The sequence below is a fragment of the Cherax quadricarinatus genome, chromosome 88, assembly GCF_038502225.1.
Source record: "Cherax quadricarinatus isolate ZL_2023a chromosome 88, ASM3850222v1, whole genome shotgun sequence".
NCBI lineage: Eukaryota > Metazoa > Arthropoda > Malacostraca > Decapoda > Parastacidae > Cherax > Cherax quadricarinatus.
Window position 1 is genome coordinate 13,189,686 of NC_091379.1, and position 25,506 is coordinate 13,215,191.

The following is a 25,506-nucleotide window of genomic DNA, read 5'->3' on the forward strand; positions in this document are numbered from 1 at the left end:
CAAAGAGCAGCTGTGACAACTCCCACTTTGTGTGTGATTCTTTATCTTTTAACTCCACGCCTCTTGCCAAGACCCTCGCATTTACTTCTCTTACAACCCCATCTATAAATATATTAAACAACCACGGTGACATCACACATCCTTGTCTAAGGCCTACTTTTACTGGGAAAAAATTTCCCTCTTTCCTACATACTCTAACTTGAGCCTCACTATCCTCGTAAAAACTCTTCACTGCTTTCAGTAACCTACCTCCTACACCATACACTTGCAACATCTGCCACATTGCCCCCCTATCCACCCTGTCATACGCCTTTTCCAAATCCATAAATGCCACAAAGACCTCTTTAGCCTTATCTAAATACTGTTCACTTATATGTTTCACTGTAAACACCTGGTCCACACACCCCCTACCTTTCCTAAAGCCTCCTTGTTCATCTGCTATCCTATTCTCCGTCTTACTCTTAATTCTTTCAATTATAACTCTACCATACACTTTACCAGGTACACTCAACAGACTTATCCCCCTTGCCTTTATACAAAGGAACTATGCATGCTCTCTGCCAATCCCTAGGTACCTTACCCTCTTCCATACATTTATTAAATAATTGCACCAACCACTCCAAAACTATATCCCCACCTGCTTTTAACATTTCTATCTTTATCCCATCAATCCCGGCTGCCTTACCCCCTTTCATTTTACCTACTGCCTCACGAACTTCCCCCACACTCACAACTGGCTCTTCCTCACTCCTACAAGATGTTATTCCTCCTTGCCCTATACACGAAATCACAGCTTCCCTATCTTCATCAACATTTAACAATTCCTCAAAATATTCCTTCCATCTTCCCAATACCTCTAACTCTCCATTCAATAACTCTCCTCTCCTATTTTTAACAGACAAATCCATTTGTTCTCTAGGCTTTCTTAACTTGTTAATCTCACTCCAAAACTTTTTCTTATTTTCAACAAAATTTGTTGATAACATCTCACCCACTCTCTCATTTGCTCTCTTTTTACATTGCTTCACCACTCTGTTATTACCCAGTAATAACATGGCATCTATCATGGGGAATCCTTTGGATACACCCACAGTCAAGTACCCAGTGTAATATTTGCTCTGTACATAAATTTTATGTAAAGGGACAGAATATATAGCTCCTCCAAATGCTTCCAATAAAACAGAGGAATTCAAGGAAGTGTTCTTAGAGAGGGGTAATATTCCCTCTCTTATAAAAGAGCAATATGCTCCAGTATCTCTAAAGGTTTTGATTTCAGTTGTTTTGGAGTTTTCCTGAAGGGAAATAAGACTCTTACAATAATAAGGGGCCATCCCTTTTTCTACTTCTCTCGGGGACATGTTACTAGGGATATTAGAGATTTTCCCAATGGGTTGGGGTTTGTGGAGGCAGTTGAGATGGATGTGACCTACTTTGTTACAGAGGAAGCAGACGACAAGCTTGCCCTTTACTCCCTGCTGACGTTGCAACTGGTGTCGCTCTGGCTGGTGTCTCTCTGGATACTGTTGTTGAGATGCACCATGTTGAGTAGTTTGTCTCTCAGCAGGTGGACCATGAGAAGCATGGCTCACCAGGTGACTTAGTTGGCTGACGTAGACGTTCTCCTTCCGGCTGGCACTTCATTCTCCAAGGTTGACGATCTCTACTCATGCCAGGCTGTTGAAAAGAGGGACGGGACCGCTCGGACAAGGAGCGGTTAGTTTCGAAGGTATTAGCCAACCTGGCTGCCTCCAATGCAGTGGTTAAGTCACGATCCTGCAGAAAGACTCGAACCTCTGGTCCCACGGACTCCAGCAGGTTGTCAATCAGAATAAGCTGCACCAGATTTTCGAAAGTGATGACACCACTTGCTTTATACCAGCTGGTAAAAGCTTTGGTCTTTTGTCACACATAATCAACTAGGGATTGACTAAGCTGTCGCCTGCCTAATTTAAATAATTTTTTGTACTTAGCTGGGATACATGTATATGCTCCCAAAAATTCAGCGTCATTTAACACTGATGTAAATTCCTGAGCCTTACCAAACAATGCTGTGTTAACCAGTGATGCCCAATGCTGTTCCAGCCACCTCAAGGCTCGAGCCTGATTTCCGAAGCTTTCGAAAAATTGTTCTGGTTCGGCCTCATTGAAGCGGGGAACAAGCTGTACTGCTTTCTGTAAACTAAAATCATTTACAGAATACAAAAACTGCCTCCTTTCTCTTTCCCTATCAAATTTTTTTGCAAATGCTCTCTGTTCCTTAGTCTGCTCAAGATTGATTTTTGCCAGCTCAAGTGCCAATGCCACTGATTCACCTTGTGACAACCCTGCTGCACTATACTGACTATTTTGCTCCGTTGATATATCATCTTCCTCCTGTGAGAACATAGTAGTTTTTGCCCTAGCTCCCGCAGAGGGAGGAGTCTGATGTGCCATCTCTTCTTCTCGAAGTTTGCCAGTAATCAGTGAACGCAGTTGCACAGCTGTGAGAGTGCGTTTGTATTTAATGCCAATGGAACGAGCAATTTTCCAACAATGCTGTTGGGACAATTTAGGTAGGTTATGCAAAGTACATGCCGACACCAGATGTCTGACTCGTCTAGGTGGCATAAGTTATTTGCTATGCACAGTACGATTGCAGAATACCCCAACGTAACACGTTAATTTGCAGAACATGCTTAGCTATGCACAGTACGATTGCAGAATACCCCAACGTAACGTTATTTGCAGAACACGCTTAGCTATGCACAGTACGATTGCAGAATACGCGTGCAAGGTGGATACGCAATAGCAGAGCTGACTGCAAAATTCTCCACACCGAACAGGCTAGTAGCAACTGACACACAAAATTTGTAAAGTAATGACAGACAGCCAGCTACACACTGTTCTACAAGATTGACTGTAGCGAAGCGAGCACACCGAACAAGCTAGTAGCGAGCTGTTGAACGATCACACAATAGCAAGGCTAACCATAGCAAAGTAACTGACATGCAAAATTTGTAAAGCGTTGGCAAAGCTAATGCAATGCCAGACAGCAAGCTGCACAATGTTCCTGCTACCAGCTTCACCTAGGCTCAACCCTTTCTCTAAGTCCGGCTCCAGCTCTCGGACAGGCTACCCATATTACAACCCAGGAGTCCAAAAGGCCTGTTATCCTGGGTGTAAAGGGAGCAAAATAAACACAGCAGAAAAGTTTTGACTTGTATTATCCTTCACCAATTTAGAACAGCAGTATGTACACTATATATACTATGTTCAGTGATAGGTATTAGTGCACTCCACGGTAAGGCAGAATAGAAGCCACAAGAGAGCAGACCATGCTTCAACCAGCTTTAGAATGGGAATGACAAGGGCAGACAGGAGAGTGGTACCCACATAACCTCTGTAATTGCCAAAACCATCATATTGGCTGGAACCTGGTTACTAGTTGAACAACGGGGCCCCATCGTCAACTCTCAGTAACCTGGTTCACTGGTTGGGGGAGATAGCCTGTAAATGAGGGTGTGTACATGTGCTGAATAAAGGTTATGTACTCTTCGCATGCCACAACAGCATAACAATTACCTTTATTGGCGATTCTTCTTAGTGTATGGAAGACTGGAAGAGGAGAGAGATTGGATTAGTTACTGTTTGGACGGGGAATCCCCTTCCATCAACACCTCAGGTACCAAGTCCTTTTCTGCGTTTACATACTTCTCTAATCTGTTTCTTAATGTCACTAGGACCAGCTTGAGCCACTGGAGTCCTGTCTCACAAAAAAGTGTCCAGAGAGCTGTTTCTGGCATCTCTTTAACCCTTTGACTGTCGCAACCCCCAATCCTGAGGTGTCTCCTGGTGTCGCAAAATTTAAAAAAAAAATATTTTTTCTTATGAAATGATAGAGAATCTTTTCTCGATTGTAATGACACCAAAAAAATGAAATTTGATGGAAAACTGACAGAATTATGCTCTCGCAAAGTTAGCGACCTCTGTGCTGTTTACAAATTGGCGATTTCGCCCACTTTGAGCCCTATTTTCGGCTAGTTCCATTGATCCAGTCGCCCAAACTTATAGCTATTTCTTTAGAACTCCATTTTTTCTATCGATTGAGTACAAGAAACTGCCCACTTAAAAATTTCAACTTCCTTATATGTAATGTGGTCAGAAATTTGCAATTTGGCCAATTTCACAAAAACTAAAAAATATGACAATTTCAAAATAAGGTCCAGAATGAACAATGCAGACATTCCTGGCTCTAAAATAACATTTTCTTTGTTCATCAGTCATGTCTCCAGGCCCCTCTGATATTACTCTTGCTTTCTATTTTGAATTTTTATTCAAACAAAAAATAGAAGACTTACTATTATGCAGACTACTGCAATATTGTAATAATTGTATAAATAATATCAACCCATTCATGAGTGCATATTAGAATGGCTAGTTGGACATTTATTGGACAATGGCATCATTTGTTTACTTTTGAACATTGGCAAAAATCAAACATTTCCCCTACTTTGAGCTCCATTTCTAGGTTCTTTTTATAGTAAAATCAATCAAAATCACCTCTATTTCTATAATATGTTTTCAATTCTATCAAATGAGACCAACAAACGAGAATACAACCATAAATACTATATGAAAATAGACCACAAAGTCTGCATTTTAATTAAAAAAAAACTGAGTTTTTTTTTTCTCTTTATGCACTGCATGCTCACATGTGGGCCTACCAGCTTTCTCCTGCTTGATTTGAAGCCGCTAGAATTTATGAGTACATATACGTTTTTTACATAACGATATGCATACCGCTTCATCGCAAAAACTACCGATCACGACGAGACGCGTCCAATTCTCTCACATGTGCCGCCCGGCCTACCAGCTTTACTACAGTGTTTTCTGCTGTTTTGATAAGTTGGGCCCCAAGAAAGCTTCTAGCCAACCCTACACCAATAAGGGTGAGCTAGATCATTGATAAGTTGAAAGTGAGTGCGTACGACCTGGTCAGGTTGTACAAGAAACCCCAATCAAACACCAGAAAGGCAATCAAGGAAGCTGTTCTTGCCAAAGGTAAGACAAGTGATGGAAGATGTTGAGAGACTCTTATTGGTGTGGATAAATGAAAAACAGCTAGCAGGAGATAGCGTCTCTCAAGTATATACATAGTGTGATAAGGCATCGGACCACAAAGCGGCTGAAAAATATGTGCACTGTTTTGGAAGAAAATGCCAAGCAGGACCTACATTACTCAGGAGGAAAAGGCACTCCCAGGACATAAGCCTATGAAAGACAGGCTTACTTTGTTGATGTGTTCCAATGCTACTGGTGATTGCAAAGTTAAGCCTTTATTAGTGTATCACTCTGAAACTCCCAGACCGTTCAGGCGTCCTCAAGGAGAATTTGTGTGTGCTGTGGAGGGCAAACAGTAAAGCATGGGTCACTAGGGACTTTTTCTATGACAGTGAAAGATTACCTAACTGAAAAGAAATTAGGACTTAAGTGCCTCCTGGTGTTAGACAAAATGGCAGAGCAACTTTATGGGGACATGGCCTCCTAATACCACTCCTCTCCTGCAGCCCATGGACCAGCAGGTTATTGCAAACTTAAAACTTCTTTAAAATGGGCCAAGACTCTGTCACTGTACAAGTTGCCGATATGGCTTGCAACATCCTTCTCAGGGTGATGTTTCTCCATAAATATTTTCATCCTATGCCACATTTCAAAAATCTCCTTAATTTCTGAAGAAGGCACCTTCTTCCACCTCTGTTACACTTCCTCTGCAGCAAGATTCTGAGCTGCGATCTGTTGCTCCTCCTGCTGAAGCTCTTGCAGCTCCTCGGTGGTTAGCTCTTCGTTGTGGTCCTCCACCAACTCTTCCACATCCTCCAAACTCGCATCCAATCCCATGGAACTCCCCATTGCCACAATAGTGTTCACAACTGACATAGGCTCATCAGGGTCAGCCACAAACCCTTCAAAATCCCTCTTGTGGACACAATCTGGCCACAGTTTTCTCCAAGCAACAACAGCTTCCTTGATTTCCTTTTTCTTTGTTATGATGGAAGATATGGTTGTATGGGGTTTGTTATACATCCTGGCCATCTTTACCAAAGGCTTGGCACTAGGAGCTTTCTTTGGAGCCATGGTAGCTTATTTGGCACTTGCAAGCAATAAAATGAATGGAATACAGTGGACCCCCGGTTAACGATATTTTTTCATTCCAGAAGTATGTTCAGGTGCCAGTACTGACCGAATTTGTTCCCATAAGGAATATTGTGAAGTAGATTAGTCCATTTCAGACCCCCAAACATACACGTACAAACTCACTTACATAAATACATTTACATACTTGGTCGCATTGGGAGGTGATCATTAAGCGAGGTCCACTGTACGTATTATGAAATATTTTGTATGAACAAGTGAGGGGACCGTCGCTCACTGGTAAACAATGGCACACTGGCTAGGAAGGGAGGCCGAGGCAGCTCAGAGCCATGAGTACGTGTCCAGGACAAACGACGATTAGCGAGTCAACCGACCATTTGCAAGCCAATGTTTGGACGACAATAACACGACGATTTCCGGAAAGGACGACATCAAGCCCAATGATTATCGAGGGACCACTGTAATAGAAGACCTCAGGTTGTTCTTCAACTCTATATATCCTTGGTTAGGCCTCATTTAGACTGCTGCTCAGTTCTGGTCACTGCATTACAGAATGGATATAAATGCTCTGGAAAATGTACAGAGGAGGATGAGAAAGATGATCCCATGTGTCAGAAATCTTCCTTATGAGAATAGACTGAGGGCCCTGAATCTGCACTCTCTCGAAAGGTGTAGAATTAGGGGGGATATGATCGAGGTGTATGAATGGAAAACAGGAATAAATAAAGGGGATGTAAATAGTGTGCTGAAAATTTCCAGCTAAGGCAGGATTCGCAGCAATGGTTTCAAGCTGGAAAAAATCAGATTCAGGAAGGATATAGGAAAGCACTGGTTTGGTAATAGAGTTGTGGATGAGTGGAGTTACAGTTACTGAGTACAGTTACTGAGGCTAAAACTTTGTGTAGATTTAAAAATAGGTTAGATAAATACATGAGTGGGTGTGAGTTGGACCTGTCTAGCTTGTGCTGCTGGGTGTGGTGCCATTCTCCTTCCTTGAGTGGAGGTGACCAGACTGGGTGAGTCATTGGGCTAATAAAGGGGGGGGACTTGGACCTGCTCCACATGGGTCAGTAGGCCTGCTGCATTGTTCCTTCTTTCTTATGTTCTGATTAGTGATTTTTGCTGGATTACAGAGTGATTAGGTTAGAATACACTTGACCTAATGGTGATATTTACGCATCGGCAATTTTAACCATATTATGCCCTGCTTTTGGCCCATTCTATTGTTCCAGTCTACCAAACTCATAGCTATTTCACTGATATTTCTTCTATTCTGTCGAATGAGTACAAGAAACTGCCAATTCACCTATTTCAACTACCCAGTAAAGTGGTCAGAAATTGGTAATTTGGCCAATTTCACACAAATTTCAAAAGATGCCAATTTCAAAATATGGTCCAGAGTAAGCGATGCAGACATTCCTAGCACTAAAATAACATTTTCTCTGTTCATTATTCATCTCCAGGCTTCCCTTATACTGTGCTTGCTTTTTATTTTTAATTTTTATTCACACAAAAAAATTGAAGATTTACTGTTATGCAGACTACTGCATTATTGTAATAATTGTATAAATAATGTCAACCCATTTGTGACTGTTGGACACATACTGGATGGTGGTGTTGTTTGTTCACTCTTAGCTCTTGTTTACTCTTAGCTCAATTTTAACCCTTTGACTGTCGCAACCCCCAATCCTGAGGTGTCTCCTGGTGTTGCAAAATTTAAAAAAAAAAAAAAAATATATTTTCTTATGAAATGACAGAGAATCTTTTCCCGATTGTAATGACACCAAAAAAACGAAATTTGATGGAAAACTGACGGAATTATGCTCTCGCGAAGTTAGCGACCTCGGCGCTGTTTACAAATCGGCGATTTCGCCCACTTTGAGCCCTATTTTTGGCTAATTCCCTTGTTCCAGTCGCCCAAACTCATAGCTATTTCTTTAGAACTCCATTTTTTCTATCGATTGAGTACAAGAAACTGCCCATTTACAGATTTCAACTACCTAATACAGTGGACCCCCGCATAGCGATATTAATCCGTGCAAGAGAGCTCATTGTTATGCGAAATTATCGTTATGCGAATGAATTTTCCCCATAAGAAATAACGGAAATCAAATTAATCCGTGCAAGACACCCAAAAGTATGAAAAAAAATTTTTACCACATGAAATATACATTTTCCTACACACAAAGAGAAGGATACATGCACAATAGTAGAGTAGTACATGCACAATATATATTGTGCATGTACTACTCTACTAAATGAAGAATAAATGACACCTTTATTGAAGATGCAGCAATGACTGATGAGACACTGTGTCCTGGGAGTGCCTTTTCCTCCTGAGTACTGTAGGTCCTGTTTGGCATTTTCTTCCAGAACAGGCCTTATCACACTGTGTATGTCACTACGATTCTTAAATCTCTCAAACCAACCTTTGCTGGCTTTAAATTCACCAATATGAGCACTAGTTCCAGGCATTTTTCCCTGTTCACCTGGGTGTTAGTCAACTGGTGTGGGTTGCATCCTGGGAGACAAGATTAAGGACCCCAATGGAAATAAGTTAGACAGTCTTCAATGACACTGACTTTTTTGGGTTATCCTGGGTGGAAAATCCTCTGGGGTTAATTGTTTCTTGGTATTCTCAATAAGCCACACCAACAACGGTGCTACAGCAGCAGCAGCAGCAGCTGACAGTGCTACAGCAGCAGCAGACGATGCTACAGCAGCAGCAGATGGTACTACAGCAGCAGCAGCAGCAGCAGCTGATGGTGGTACAGCAGCAGCAGCAGCTGACAGTGCTACAGCAGCAGCAGACGATGCTACAGCAGCAGCAGCAGCAGCTGACAGTGCTACAGCAGCAGCAGACGATGCAACAGCAGCAGCAGACGGTACTACAGCAGCAGCAGCAGCAGCTGACAGTGGTACAGCAGCAGCAGCAGATGACGGTGCTACAGCAGCAGCAGCAGCAGCTGACAGTGCAGCAGCAGCAGCAGCAGCAGCAGCAGCAGCTGTACCACCAATAGTAGCGATGGTTGATTACCTGGAGTTTACCTGGAGAGAGTTCCGGGGGTCAACGCCCCCGCGGCCCGGTCTGTGACCAGGCCTCCTGGTGGATCAGAGCCTGATCAACCAGGCTGTTGCTGCTGGCTGCCCGCAAACCAACGTACGAGCCACAGCCCGGCTGATCAGGAACTGACTTTAGGTGCTTGTCCAGTGCCAGCTTGAAGACTGCCAGGGATCTGTTGGTAATCCCCCTTATGTGTGCTGGGAGGCAGTTGAACAGTCTCGGGCCCCTGACACTTATTGTATGGTCTCTTAACGTGCTAGTGACACCCCTGCTTTTCATTGGGGGGATGGTGCATCGTCTGCCAAGTCTTTTGCTTTCGTAGTGAGTGATTTTCGTGTGCAAGTTCGGTACTAGTCCCTCTAGGATTTTCCAGGTGTATATAATCATATATCTCTCCCTCCTGCGTTCCAGGGAATACAGGTTTAGGAACCTCAAGCGCTCCCAGTAATTGAGGTGTTTTATCTCCGTTATGCGCGCCGTGAAAGTTCTCTGTACATTTTCTAGGTCGGCAATTTCACCTGCCTTGAAAGGTGCTGTTAGTGTGCAGCAATATTCCAGCCTAGATAGAACAAGTGACCTGAAGAGTGTCATCATGGGTTTGGCCTCCCTAGTTTTGAAGGTTCTCATTATCCATGCTGTCATTTTTCTAGCAGATGCGATTGATACAATGTTATGGTCCTTGAAGGTGAGATCCTCCGACATAATCACTCCCAGGTCTTTGACGTTGGTGTTTCGCTCTATTTTGTGGCCAGAATTTGTTTTGTACTCTGTTGAAGATTTAATTTCCTCATGTTTACCATATCTGAGTAATTGAAATTTCTCATCGTTGAACTTCATATTGTTTTCTGCAGCCCACTGAAAGATTTGGTTGATGTCCGCCTGGAGCCTTGCAGTGTCTGCAATGGAAGACACTGTCATGCAGATTCGGGTGTCATCTGCAAAGGAAGACACGGTGCTATGGCTGACATCCTTGTCTACGTCGGATATGAGGATGAGGAACAAGATGGGGGTTTATTATACAACCTGGCCAGCTTGGAGACACGCACTCCACTTTCATACTTATCAATGATCTTTTTCTTCATCTCTATAGTAATTCTCACCCTTATTGCTGTAGGGTTGGCACTAGAAGCTTTCTTGGGGCCCATGGTCACTTATTTTGCAGATAAAATCACCAAAAACACTGTAATAATACGAAATGTTCCGATTGTATGCTTGGATGTTACCGCGGAGGCTGGCTGGTAAACAATGCCACCGGCGGAACATGTGAGCGTGGCTCAGGCTGCACATAGACGCGTCTCGGACGAACAGCGTTGAGCGGGTTTTTTAGCGGTATGCGAGGCAAAATCTTAGCGAAAAAATGTAGCGGTATGCGGATTTAACGTTATGTAAGGCCAATGGTATGCAGGGATCCACTGTAATGTGGTCAGAAATCTGCAATTTGGCCAATTTCACGAAAACTAAAAAATATGACAATTTCAAAATAAGGTCCAGAATGAACAATGCAGACATACCTGGCTCTTAAATAACATTTTCTTTGCTCATCAGCCATGTCTCCAGGCCCCTCTGATATTACTCTTGCTTTCTATTTTGAATTTTTATTCAAACAAAAAATAGAAGACTTACTATTATGCAGACTACTGCAATACTGTAATAATTGTATAAATAACATCAACCCATTCATGACTGCATATTAGAATGGCTAGTTGGACATTTATTGGACAATGGCATCATTTTTTTACTTTTGAACATTGGCAAAAATCAAACATTTCCCCTACTTTGAGCTCCATTTCTAGGCTCTTTTTATAGTAAAATCAATCAAAATCACCTCTGTTTCTATAATATGTTTTCCATTCTATCAAATGAGACCAAGAAAACGAGAATACAACCATAAATACTATACGAAAATAGACCACAAAGTCGGCATTTTAATTAAAAAAAAAACTGTCAGAGTTTTTTTTTTCTCATTATGCACTGCATGCTCCAGGATTTTTTTTATATGGTGCACACTGATCACACAGACCCATTCTCTGACATGTGGGCCTACCAACTTTCTCCTGCTTGATTTGAAGCTGCTAGAATTTATGAGTATATATACGTCAAACACGGTACCTCGTAAGACGTATATATACGGCCGCGACAGTCGAAGGGTTAAGGTACTTTCTGGCATGAACCCAATTAAAATTATATCTATTTCTGTAACATATTTTCCGTTCTATCAAACGAGACCAAAAAAATGAGAATAGTATAACCATACAAATTATACAAAAATGCATTGCAAAGTCGGGTTTACATCATAAACATGGCCGCAGTTTTTTTCTCATTGTGCACTGTGTGCTGCAGAATTTTTTTATATAGTACACACTTACCACACAGACCTATTCTTTCATGTAGGCCCAGATTTACTGGTCACAGCTTATCTGAGTGAGCTAAGTTCACGGTGACTGACAGTGGCTTCAATGCCACTTTTTCTTTTATGGACGATATATAGTGCATGTGCTTTACACAGTGAGAAGCATTTCTTTTATTCATTGGAACCATGGCTAGGGCTAAAAGTGAGCAAGTTATAACAAATGGAGAAAAAGAAATTGGAATGACTTGCGCAACAATTAGCGCCACCAAACAGTAGCGGCAGGTTGGTGTGGAGACCTCTGAAATTTGAAATTATGCTAGCCAAAATTAGTGCCGTATTACTGATGGAGCCGGATTACTGATTGCTGTATTAATGATGGCCAACCTGTACTTACTAATGCCTAATTTAAACCTGACGTAACAGACATCTTTACTCTACTTGGGTACACAGCCATTCATAACTGCAGGCCTGATCAAATGGGGGAAGGTATTGACATCTGCTTCTCTAATTCTCAGCCCAAAATTATCTGTATAAAAAAGTTTGCATATGTAAGACTAATTAACTCGGTTCTGGTATGTTCCATGATAGATTACCTTCTCCAAGTTTTGAACAAATGAAGGGGGGAAATATGTGTGGACAGATGCAACTGGCAGCTTGCCAGAACATATCCATGATCACTGTTTATTAACCCGTAAACGGTCCAAACGTATATATACGTTTTTTCAACATTTGAAAGTATGTAAAAAAATTAGATCTTTTTGTTTTTCTACATTTGAAAATGTGTAAAAAAGTTTGATCTGCTTTTTTTTTGTTGTATTTGAAAATATGTATAAAAAACTAGATCTACTTTTGTAGCACTACACATGTGAACGTAGATCTGCTTGGACCGTTTACGGGTTAAGCAAATAGTATATCAGATGCAGCAGTAACTGCACACTTCCCTTAATGTCACAATTGTAATACATTTTACAATATTGTACAATAGTATTACGTATAACGATAAATAAAATAGTAATTATTACCCTTTACAATGAAAAGTAGTTCTTTGGTATGGAAACAGTCAACTTTTTTTTAATAATTAAACCTAATAAACAGCAATACCCAAATTTGCACAGATACATGTTATTCAAAGTTTATTTTCTATAAGGGTTACAATGCTGAGTTTACAGAATTTGGTTATTGTGTGGTTTACATGTAGTAAAGTACTAATTACAGAGGGTGCCACTTAACCCCCTCTCCTGTATACATTACTAAATTTAAAAAGAAACTTATATTTTTCTTTTTGGGCCACCCTGCCTCGGTGGGATACAGCCAGTGCAATGGAAAAAAGAAGATATGTTATACTCTCACAAGAAGTTATTCCAACTTCATTTTGAAACATTTTCACCCTTTACCCTTTTCTGAAGTTGAGTGTTTTTTTTTTTTTAATTCTAATTTGTGTACTTTTAAGATTTTTCTTAAATATTTTTTTCATTGTATTTCAGGTGTCAGGAATTATGTGCAACACAGTGTCCCCCATGCAGGAAGACTTACAAGCAGTGTCCTCATCAACCTTTTAACAAGTGTGGAGCTCGACTGGTACCATGTCGGGTATGTGGGTAAAATTCATACAGTACAGTGGACCCCCGGTTTACGATATTGTTTCATTCCAGAAGTATGTTCAGGCGCCAGTACTGACCGAATTTGTTCCCATAAAGAATACTGTGAATTAGATTAGTCCATTTCAGACCCCCAAACATACACATACAAACGCACTTACATAAATACACTTACATAATTGGTCGCATTGGGAGCTGATTGTAAACCGGGGGTCCACTGTATTGCCACCCTGGCCATTACCAAAAAAAAAAAGTAAGATAGCCCAAAGAAAGATGCTCATATCCATTGATCATTATATAACTATCTTGCTAGAAGTGTGTGGACATAACAGTTTAATTGGCCAGAACAATAATATTTTGCCTCTGGAATGTGAGATTCATTTAACTGTTGTCATAAAACCTTTATCACTTGAATCCGTCACACCTTCCTAGGTGAAATACCACTTCATCATCAGTCCAACCCAGATTCATGCACTTAGTCAACCTATCTTCCTCCAGCCTTTCTAATAACTAAACAATCTCAACTTCTCTGCTCCCAGAATTATAACTTTATGTACTATCATACTGTTATGGTTGTAGGTTAATGAAAGCCAGAGTAACAATAACTAATGTACTCTTAATGGCCCGGCTCGACAACAACCCCACTATAAAAGAATGAACATAACACACAAAGTATTTAATCCTCTCACTGCTCCCAACACCTTACATTCCTCCTTTTCTAAATTACCTTATATCGTCACAACAGGTGGAATGGTTACCATATGAAGATTAGCTCATTATCCAAACTGGAGTATACCTGGAGGGAGTTCCAGGGGTCAACGCCCCCATGGCCCAGTCCGTGATCAGGCCTCATGGTGGATCAGGGCCTGACCAGCCAGGCTGTTAATGTTGGCCGCATGCAACCCAATGTACGAACCACAGCCTGGCTGGTCAGGTACTGACTTTAGGTGCCTGTCCAGTCAGTGCCTTCTTGAAGTCAGCCAGGGGTCTATTGGTAATCCCTCTTATGTATGCTGGGAGGCAGTTGAACAGTCTTGGGCCCCTGACACTTATTGTGTTGTCTCTTATCGTGCTAGTGGCACCCCTGATTTTCATTGGGGGGATGTTGCATTGTCTGCCAAGTCTTTTGCTTTCATAGGGAGTGATTTTCGTGTGCAAGTTTGGTACTAATCCCTCTAGGATTTTCTAAGTGTATGTACAGTGGAACCCCGGTTAACGATATTTTTTCACTCCAGAAATATGTTCAGGTGCCAGTACTGACCGGATTTGTTCCCATAAGAAATATTGTGAAGTAGATTAGTCCATTTCAGACCCCCAAACATACATGTACAAACGCACTTACATAAATACACTTGCATAATTGGTCGCATTCGGAGGTAATCGTTATGCGGGGGTCCACTGTAATCATGTACATATCTTTCCTGCCTGCATTCTAGGGCGTTCAGGTTGAGGAACTTCAAGCGGTCCCAGTAATTGAGGTGTTTCATCACAGTTATGTGTGCCATGAAGGTTCTCTATACATTTTCTAGGTCAGAAATTTCTCTCTGCCTTGAAAGGTGGTGTTAGTGTGCAGCAATATTCCAGCCTAGATAGAACAAGCGACCTGAAGAGTGTCATCATGGGCTTGGCATCCCAGGTTTTGAAGGTTCTCATTATTCATCCTGTCATTTTTCTAGCAGATGTGATTGATACAATGTTATGGTCTTTGAAGGTGAGATCTTCTGACATGATCACTCCTAGGTCTTTGACATTAGTTTTTCGCTCTATTGTGTGGTTGGAATTTGTTTTATACTCCGATGAAGTTTAAATTTCCTCATGCTTTCCATATCTGAGTAATTTAAATTTATCATCATTGAACGTCATATTGTTTTTTGTGACCCATTTAACCCTTTCAGGGTCCACAGGCCCTCTCAGAGACTTATTCTCAGGGTCCCTCAAATTTAAAAAAAAAAAAAAATATTTTTTTCTTATGAAAAGATAGAGAATCTTTTCCCAATCATAATAATACAAAAGTATGAAATTTGATGGAAAACTTACAGAATTATGCTCTTGCGAAGTTAGTGGCATCGGCGATTTTGCCCACTTTGAGCCATATTTTTGGCCAATTCCAATGTACTAGTTCACAAAAATCATAACTATTCCACTAAAATTTCATTTTTTCTATCGAATGAGTACAAGAAACCACCAATTTACCGATTTCAACTATCCAATAAAGTGGTCAGAATTTAGCAATTTTGCTAATTTCACACAAATTTCAAAAGATGCCAATTTTCAAATAGGGTCCAGAATAAACAAGAAAGACATTCCTGGCACTAAAATAACATTTCCTCTGTTCATTAGTCATGTCCCCAGGCCCCACTTACATTTTTTTTGCTTTCCACTTTGAATTTTTATTCTCACAAAAAAAATAAGATTTACTGTTATGCAGACTACTGCATTAGTGTAGAAATGGTATAAATAATATTGGCACACTTGTGAAAGAATATTAGACTCACCAGTTGATGTGTATTGGACACTTAGCATGATTTGTTTACTTTTGAGCTTTGGTTAAAATCGAACATTTCTGCTACTTTGAGCTCAATTTCAAGGTACTTTTCATTGTAAAACCAGTCAAAATCATCTCAATTTCTGTAATATGTCTTCCATTCTATACAATGAAACCAGGAAAACTAGAATACAACAATAAATACCATACGAAAATACAGTGCCAAGTCTCTGTTTCAATCCAAAAACACGGTCAAAGTTTTTTTTTCTCATTACGCACTGTGTGCTGCAGGATTTTTTTTATACTGTGCACACTGACCACATAGACCCATTCTTTCATATGTAGGCCTACCAGCTTTCTCTCACTAGATTTGAAGGCGCTAGAATTTATGAGTACTAGTATGTCATGGGCACTAGTGCGTAAGCCGTACTAGTACGTCCGAAACCCTGAAAGGGTTAAAGATTTGGTTGATGTCCACCTGGAGTCTTGCAGTGTCTTCAATGAAGGACACTGTCATGCAAACTTGGGTATCATTTGCAATGGAAGACACTGAATTGTGGCTTGTATCCCTGTCTATGTCCAATATGAGGATGAGGAACAAGATGGGAGTGAGTACTGTGCCTTGTGGAACAGAGCTTTTCGCAATAGCCACCTCAGACTTTACTCTGTTGACTACTACTATTTGTGTTCTATTTGTTAGGAAATTATAGATCCATCTACCATCTTTTCCTTTTATTCCTTTATCACACATCTTGTGTGCTATTACAACATGGTCACACTTGTCAAAGTCCTGAGGTACAACCTCTCCTCTCACACTGCTGTTTTTTTTATCGAACCTCCCAGAAGGTTCTTCCTGCATGGTAACCTGAGCCTTAAATTTATTATCACTATTAACCCCTTGACTGTCATAACCCCCAATCCTGAGGTGTCTCCTGGTGTCGCAAATTTTAAAAAACAAAAACATATTTTTTCTTATGAAATGATAAGAGAATCTTTTCCCAATTGTAATGACACCAAAAAATGAAATTTGATGGGAGAACTGATGGAATTACGCTCTCGTGAAGTTAGCGACCTCAGCGATATTTACAAATCGGCGATTTCGCCCACTTTGAGCCCTATTTTCGACTAATTCCATTGTTCCAGTTGACCAAACTCATAGCTATTTCTTTAGAACTCCATTTTTTCTATCGATTGAGTACAAGAAACTGTGCATTTACTGATTTCAACTACCCAATAACATGATCAGAAATTAGCAATTTGGCCAATTTCACAAAAAATAAAAAATATGACAGTCAAAATAAGGTCCAGAATGAACAATACAGACATTCCTGGCTCTAAAATAACATTTTCTTTGTTCTTCAGTCACGTCTCCAGGCCCCTCTGATATTACTCTTGCTTTCTATTTTGAATTTTTATTCAAGCAAAAATAGAAGATTTACTGTTATGCAGACTACTGCAATACTGTAATAATTGTACAAATAATGTTAACCCATTCATGACTGCATATTAGAATGGCTAGTTGGACATTTATTGGACAAAGACATCCTTTGTTTACTTTTGAACATTGGCAAAAATCAAACATTTTCCCTACTTTGAGCTCCATTTCAAAGTTCTTTTTATAGTAAAACCAATCAAAATCACATCAGATCTATAATATGTTTTTCATTCTATCAAATGAGACCAAGAAAACGAGAATACAACCATAAATACTATACAAAAATGGACCACAAAGTTGGCATTTTAATTAAAAAAAAACAGTCGTAGTTTTTTTTTCTCATTATGCACTGCATGCCCCAGGATTTTTTTATATGGTGCACACTGAACACGCAGACCCATTCTCTCACATGTGGGCCTACCAGCTTTCTCCTGCTTGATTTGAAGCCACTAGAATTTATGAGTATATATACATCAAACACGGTACCTTGTAAAATGTATATATACGACCAAAACAGTCAAAGGGTTAACTATTGTGGGCAGTTCCTCTAAACCACTCCTTACAGCTTCTGGTACTATTGGAAGCATTGTTTGTTCTCCACTCCTAAACCTTGGCATGAGCTGATGTATATGCCTTTTCCATATATTACCAAAACTTCTAACAATGTAATTCCTGACCCTTAATACCTCCACAATCTTTTCTTCTACCAAAGGGTCACCTTTCCCAAATTTTTTTGGCATACACAGCATCATCAACTTTAAATTGCTTTGCCTCTCCTTGAAGTTCACCAGGAGGCATGTTAGGCAATGAATTGTGTTCCTTAACATGACGTTTGACAGCCACTAATAGGACTTTAACATTCCTATTAACCGTCATTTCTTCTGGTGTCTTACTAGTGGAGGAATGAGCAGTTTTCCTATGGTTATAAAAGAACCTACATAATATGGTATTGAGAGATCCTTTTGTAAATGTGTGTAATCCTTCCTTCAATGTCCTTACTGCCTCCTCTGCCAGACCATTTGATGATGGATGGTTTGGGGCTGGAGTATCATGTTCAGTACTATCCTTACTAAAGAAGGCTTCCAGCTCTTGTGATACAAAGTATGCAGCATTACCTGACACAACTGTCTAGTAACCCAAAATTACAAAAAGATTTCCTCAGTAACTCAGTAGTAACTGTTGATGTTATGGAACGAGTTACTTGCACATCTAAGAATTTTGAAAAAGAATCTACAATTGCCAAAAAATGTTTGCCCTCAACTGGGCCTGCTTAGTCTATATGCAATCTAGACCATGGTTTGCCAGTGCTGGGCAAAAATAGGACAGGAGATGAAATTGACTTAAAATTCTTAAAATAAATCTGGCCATTCTTTGTAATTTCCACAATATCTTGGTCCATCTTTGGCCATCAGACCCATTTCCTTGCTTATACTTTAATAGCATTGATACCATTATGACCTGAAGGAGGGGTGTTAATGTTGCAGTTTAAAAACTAGTGTAAAGCACCCTTCTGGCAAGACAGTGATGGAGTGAATGATGGTGAAAGTTTTTCTTTTTCGGGCCACCCTGCCTTGATGGGAATCGGCCAGTGTGATAATAATAAAAAAAAATAACCATTATGACCCATATGTAAATGCTCAAATACCTTACATCTTAATTCTACAGGCACTACTACTATATTCCTATACAGTATTACATCATCATGAATGGTCAGATCTAATTTGACTGAATTATAGTCAGATAGACGTGCACTGTTCTTACACCACCCATATTTAACCCTTTCAGGGTCCATGCCATAGATCTATGGCTCACGAACAGTGTCCAGAATATCTTGCTGTCAATTTTGTCAAGGTTGGGAACCAAAGCAATCATAGTACTAGGGGGAGAGAGCACAACTTTGTAGTACCCACAGTCAGTGGCCAGGCTTCAAACACCTTTTATTGTACAGCAATAAAGGAATGGAACAGACTACCCACAAATGTCACGGCCAGTCATAGCTTGAACCAGTTCAAGAAGACTGCCAAAAAGTGTCTGATGAATGAAGCAACAGAAAGGGAGGGGAATGATTTTCTATTTTTTAGCTAAAATACGTGTAAATTTTACCTTATCCCTAGTAATGACCCTCGTATTGTAGATAGTCTTAATGACCCTCGTGTAGTAGATAGTCTTTTTAGTATGATAATAAGATGTTATCTTCATTATAGAATAATAAGAAAATATTATAACCTTTATATTATAATAATAAGGTAAAAGGACCCCAATGGAAATAAGTCACTCTGTCTGACTTTTTTGGGTTATCCTAGGTTCTCTACACATATGCTGCTATGTATGATAATTCTATGTAACTGTATTGTGTATACCTGAATAAATTTACTTACTTACTTACTTACTTACGTTCAGGGTCCAAACCGTAGATCTACGCCACGAGCTCAGCTCACTCTGATAAGTTGTGAGCAGTAAATTTGGACCTAGATATGAGAGAAAACAAATCCTGCAGCACACAGTGCATAATGAGAGAGAAAAAGCTGAGACTGTAATTTTTGATTAAAACAGCGACTTTGCAGTGTTTTTTCATACATTTTTTATAGTTGTATTTGCAATTTTTTTTGTCTCATTTGATAGAATGGAAGATATACTACAGAAATAGAGATGATTTTGATTGGTTTTAGTACTGGAAATTGCTTGAAACTGAGCTCAAAGTAGCAGAAATATTAAACTTTTGCCGATGCTCAAGAGTAAACAAATGACCTCACAAGTCTAATACACATCAGCTGGTGGGTCTAATATACATTCACAAATGTGGTGATATTATTTATATAATTATTACAGTATTGCATAATAGTAAATCTTCTATTTTTTGGTTTGAATAAAAATTCATTATGTGAATAAAAAATCAAAATGGAATTCATTTGTAAAGCCTGAAAATGTAACTAATGAACAGAGGAAATGTTAGTTTAATGCCAGGAATGTCTGTCTTGTTTATTCTGGACCCTATTTTGAAATTGGAATATTTTGAACTTTGCATTAAATTGGCCAAATTACCAATTTCCAATCACTTTATTTTGTGGTTGAAACAGTTGACTTGGTGATTTCTTGTGCTCAATCAATAGAATAAAAGTAATACTAGTGAAATAGCTAAGAATTTGGTTGACTGGAATATTGTAATTGGCCTAAAATGGGAGTCAAAGTCGGCAGAATCGCCGATGCGTAAATATCGCCGACACATCAAAATTTGCGAGGGCATAATTTCGTCAATTTTCCATAAAATTTTGTACTTTTTGTTTTATGATCTTCAGAAAAAGATTCTCTACCATTTCATAAGAAAAAATAACAAAATTTTTTTTTTTAAATTCTTGAACCCTGGTGCACACTCTGAAATTTGGCCTCTGGACCCTGAAAGGGTTAACATTATTTACTACACCTATCATCCGACTTACGACCGAGTTCGGTTCCGAGAAACCGGTCATAAGTCAAAATGGTCGTAAGTCGAACTTTACTACTGAATATCAAAAAAACATTTTTGTAATGACTTTATTTTATTGTTTTATTTTGGTATTTCATGTTTTACTTTACTTTTTATGTTGTTAGTACTGTATTTTATACTGTAAGGTTTAGGATAAACACTGTGTACAACACAAATAGTTGTTTATTTCCCAGAAATTTGGCATGAAAAACACGGTCTTAAGTCGAGTGGTCGTAAGTCGAGCAGATCGTAAGTCGGATGGTAGGTGTACTTGGGATAATAGAGCATCTATCCCAGTTTCCTCTTTGATTTTGTCAAATGAGATATTTTGTAAGTCTAGAGACTCCACTAATCTTACATATTCCGCAGGTGTACCTGACTAATCTTACGTATTCTGTAGGTGTACCTGACTCTAAGCTATGATCTTAAATAGGTAATCTACTAAATGCATCTGAAATAACATTTTCCTTGCCAGTCTTGAATAACAATTCATAATCATACTTAGCTAATATCAGATCCCAATGCTGAATTCTGGCATTTATACTTGCTACAATATGTTTTTCTTTTCCAAATAAACCTAGGAATGGTTTATGATCTGTGTGAGCAACAAACTTTCTCCCTAGCAAAAAATATCTGAATTTCTTAACATCATACAGTAAAGCTAGACCTTCTTTATCAAGTTGAGAATAATTCTGTTCTGCTGGAGAAAGTTTCTTACTAGCAAACTATACAGGTTTTTCATGGCCATTTACTTACTGAATTATCACACATGCAACACCTACAGAGGAAGCATCAACTTCAATTATTAATGGATGCTCTCCTGTAAAATTAGTCAACAAAGCTGAACCCTCTAATTGTTTTTTAATCCATTGAACAGCCTCCTCTTCCACTAAAGACCACTCAAATCATACAATGGTGCCAAAATTATAGAAAAACTTCTAATGAATTTACAATAATATGTCACCATCCCCACAAAGGACTGAACTTCTCCTATGGACTCAGGTGAAGGTAAATTCACAAGAGCCTCAACCTTCTTAGAAGAAGGTTTAATACCTTCCCCTGAAATTCCATACCCCAGATACTCAGTATAACTGGTTTTCAACACTGACTTATGTTTATTCAGTACTACATTATGCTCTTGTAAAATACTCAACACCTGCCTGAGTCTATCATCATGCTCAGCTTCTGTGGCACCACATATTATGATATCCAAATAGGATGCTACTCCTTCCAATTTAACAAACAATTGGGAAATGAATTTTTGGAAAATGCCATGTGGGTATTAATTACTAAAAATTGTTGGCTCCTCTCATCTACAGGTATCTGTAAATAAGCATCCTTTAAATCTAATTTTGTAAACATTTTGCCTTTACCCACTACAGACAATAATTTCTCAATCCTGGATAAAGGATCTCTTTCACAATTAATTTGTTGATTTACATGTTTAAAACCTCCAAGCAGACTCATAGACTTAGTCAGCCTTTAATACTTGTACAATAATGCTTTCTGCACTAATTTTTCTAATTCTTCCTCAGTCATTTCTTTGTGAAAGAATGGTATTAGCCTCGCTTTCACAAACTTAGGGACAGCATTACTTTTCACATGAATTGTGGCCACAATGCTGGAGATAGGTTTACTAGAATCTACTCTAAACCATACCCCCGGCCGGGATTGAACCCGCGGTCATAGAGTCTCAAAACTCCAGCCCGTCGCGACGGGCTGGAGTTTTGAGACTATGACCGCGGGTTCAATCCTGGCCGGGGGTATGGTTTGTTTGCAATCGTGTCATTACGATTTCTTGAGTCATCTACTCTAAAATTATCTAACATTTCTTCAACACTCTCCAGTTTGTTAATTTTGGTAGATTCATCAAAACCAGCAAGGTAAATTCCTACCTTTTTCATTAGATTTTTTTCCACACAAGTTACTGTTGTGTGGCTTCACAACATAAAACACTTGTGATACCTCTAAATTATTATAGCTTATGGGCAAAACAACCTTTCCCTAAAGGTTTATTTTCCAATTATCATATGTAGTTACCTTCCTGGAACATGGTTTAATGTGCCCTTTTACTGCCTCTACCCAGTTTTTGGATAATGTCAAGATGGATGCCCCTTTGTCAATCTCAAAAGGCATCGTTTTATTGTTAATAATATACCCATATTGGTCTGCCTTCACGGAAAACACTTTATCCTCTACACTACAGCATATAAACTCATCACTTCCTCATCTGCTGAACTATTTTCTCCATCAAGCATCTTAACTGTCTTTGTTCTAGTACATTTTGGTGACTGCTGTTTCATTACTGTCTCCTTTTTGTCTATACACGATTTTGATACAACCTTAGGAGACATTTTTGATGATTTCTCTCTACACACACTTCTCAAGTGACCTTTCTTATGACACTTATTACAGGAAAAATCTTTAAACCTACAAGTACTACTACTATGCTTGAACCCACAATGTTTACATGTCATAGCATTAATCACTTGCACCTCAGGAACAGTGTTCTGATCTCTAACAAATGCCTGTTCCAAGTTCAAAAGTTTGTCAAATATTTTAGCAGATTGCATACTTTGCAAATCCAAATTTTCTGCAACTAAGTTAGGAAAATAAACTTCATCCACACTGCCATAAATAACTGGTCCCTCACTCTGGGGTCAAATTGACCCCCAAAGTTAAAATTCACAGTCAACACTTTTAAATCTGTATATAATTCATACAAGGACTTATCATATCATTTCTTCCTCTGCTGAAATGCTAACAAACTGTGGTGGTAGGCTGGTTTCACTGCATAATAACTTTTTAGCAGTGGCAGCTTGTCCATAGGAGCTGTAGAGCTGCAGTCCCCCCAGATGCTCACTGCCAGACATATGACTTCATCAATCTTATGCTAAAATAATTTGCAACTGACAAATATCTTAGGGGAAAAATGTGTTGTATGTTGTTTTCAATGTATTTATAAGTTATTTTTTTTTTTTTGGTTGAAACAAAATAAAAAATTATTAAAAATAGAAGTTAGATACTGTACGATAGTATAGGTGTTACTGGTGTTACATCTGGCAGTGAGGAGCTGCATTCGATGCAGCACACATCCAGTTGCAATCGGTCTGTTTATGGTGTGAGTATGCTCGTTGTAACATGTGGCTGGTATTGGTGTTGGTAGCCGTTTAAATTCCTTTCAATTGCTTTAAATTTAATTACCATTTGATAAATGATGGCAGTGGAAACTAGAGTAAACTCAGTTAAATATTTACAGACTATTAACTTTTCGCAGTTGATTTTAAGTGAAAAGTAAAGATAAAAGAAAAAGGATGACATACACCAGTTTTATCCATTCTACTAAAATGTACAAGCAGGAGCAAAGAATATATGCACTAGTTTAACATCAGTGTTTACCAGAAAAGTGAATGGCTTTGTGGCTGTGACAAAAAGAGTGCTTTATTCTGTTTTCCATGCTTACTATTTGGTGGAGAGACTTAATGGACAAAAACTGGCATGGCTGACTTGAGGCATTTACCACAAAATGTAATGAAACAAGAGCAGTCAACCAAGCATATAAATAACATTATTGATTTGTCAGTGCTGGGTAAAGTGAAAATTGTAGCTCAAATTGATTCAACATACAAAAAAAAAAAACGAATCAGAAAAACTTATTGACTTGCTAGAGATGATAAAGGACAATCATCTGCAGTCAACATTTTCAGAAACTGCCAAGCTGTTAAAAATTTTAATAACTCCAATGACAACAGCAGAAGCAGAAAGATGTTTTTCAACCTTGAAAAGAATCAAAACTTTTTTTTGCAGTACAGCGACGAATTAAAAATTGACTGCTCTAGCAATGATATCGATTGAAAACATGATAACAGAAATGAAAGATTTTAATGAAAAAGTTATAAACCATTTTGTGACATCAAAAAATCAACGCTCGGATTTTATTTTCATATACAGTTGTAACATGATCACCTCAGCTAGCCATATCTCCACCAGCAGGACTGGGACGACCTCTATGGGTACATACGTGTGAACACTCATTATTAAATTTATTTTGGAAATAAATAGTATAAAATACCGACACAAAGAATTATAAACACACATGCGGTATAATGTGATCCTTTATTGGCAATGTTTTGCCCACACAGTTGGCTTTTTCTGTTTCTGACTTGAAAAAGCCCACTGTGTGGGTGAAACGTTGTCAACAAAGGATCACATTATACTGCATATGTGCTTATATTTCCATTAAATTTATTTTAATTTTAAAAATTCTTACTTTAACCCTTTCAGAGTTGGTGCCGTACTAGTATGGCTTGCGTGCCAGGGTTGGTGCCATACTAGTACGCATAAATTCTAACGCCTTCAAATCTAGCGAGAGAAAGCTGGTAGGCCTACATATGAAAGAATGGGTCTATGTGGTCAGTGTGCACAGTATAAAAAAAAATCTGCAGCACACAGTACATAATGAGAAAAAAAAAACTCCAACCATGTTTTTGGTTTAAAAAAGCGACTTTGCAGTGTAATTTTTGTATGCTATTTATGGTTGTATTCTAGTTTTCCTGGTCTCATTTTTTAGAATGGAAGACATATTACGGAAAATAAGATGATTTTATTACATAAAATGAGATGATTCACAATGAGAAGTACCTTGAAATTGAGCTCAAAGTAGCAGAAATGTTCGATTTTTGCCAAAGTTCAAAGGTAAACAAATCATGCCATGCATCCAATACACGTCAACTGGTGAGTCTAATATTCTTCACAAGTGTGCTGATATTATTTATACCATTTCAACACCATTTCTACACTTATGCAGTACAGGTCCGCCATTACAAATCCGGCAATCAGTTATTCGGTTCCTTCAGGTATTCGGCACTAATTTTGGCTAGCATAATTTCAAATTTCCAGTGTCGCCACACCAACCTGCTGGTACTGTTTGGTGGCGCTACTTGCTGAAAAAGTCATTCCAATTTGTTTTTCTCCATTTA

The 25,506-nt window shown here is 39.0% G+C and overlaps 1 protein-coding gene across 4 annotated transcripts in view; it reads left to right on the forward strand.

The window, feature by feature from the left end:
- Nucleotides 1-25,506, forward strand: part of LOC128698470 (NFX1-type zinc finger-containing protein 1-like) — a 412,092-nt gene that overhangs the window by 317,462 nt on the left and 69,124 nt on the right. For all 4 annotated transcript variants that reach the window (XM_070103988.1, XM_070103990.1, XM_070103989.1 and 1 more), the window contains exon 10: nt 13,031-13,136. In XM_070103988.1, coding sequence (XP_069960089.1) covers nt 13,031-13,136 — 106 coding nt within the window. The remainder of the gene's footprint in view (nt 1-13,030; nt 13,137-25,506) is intronic.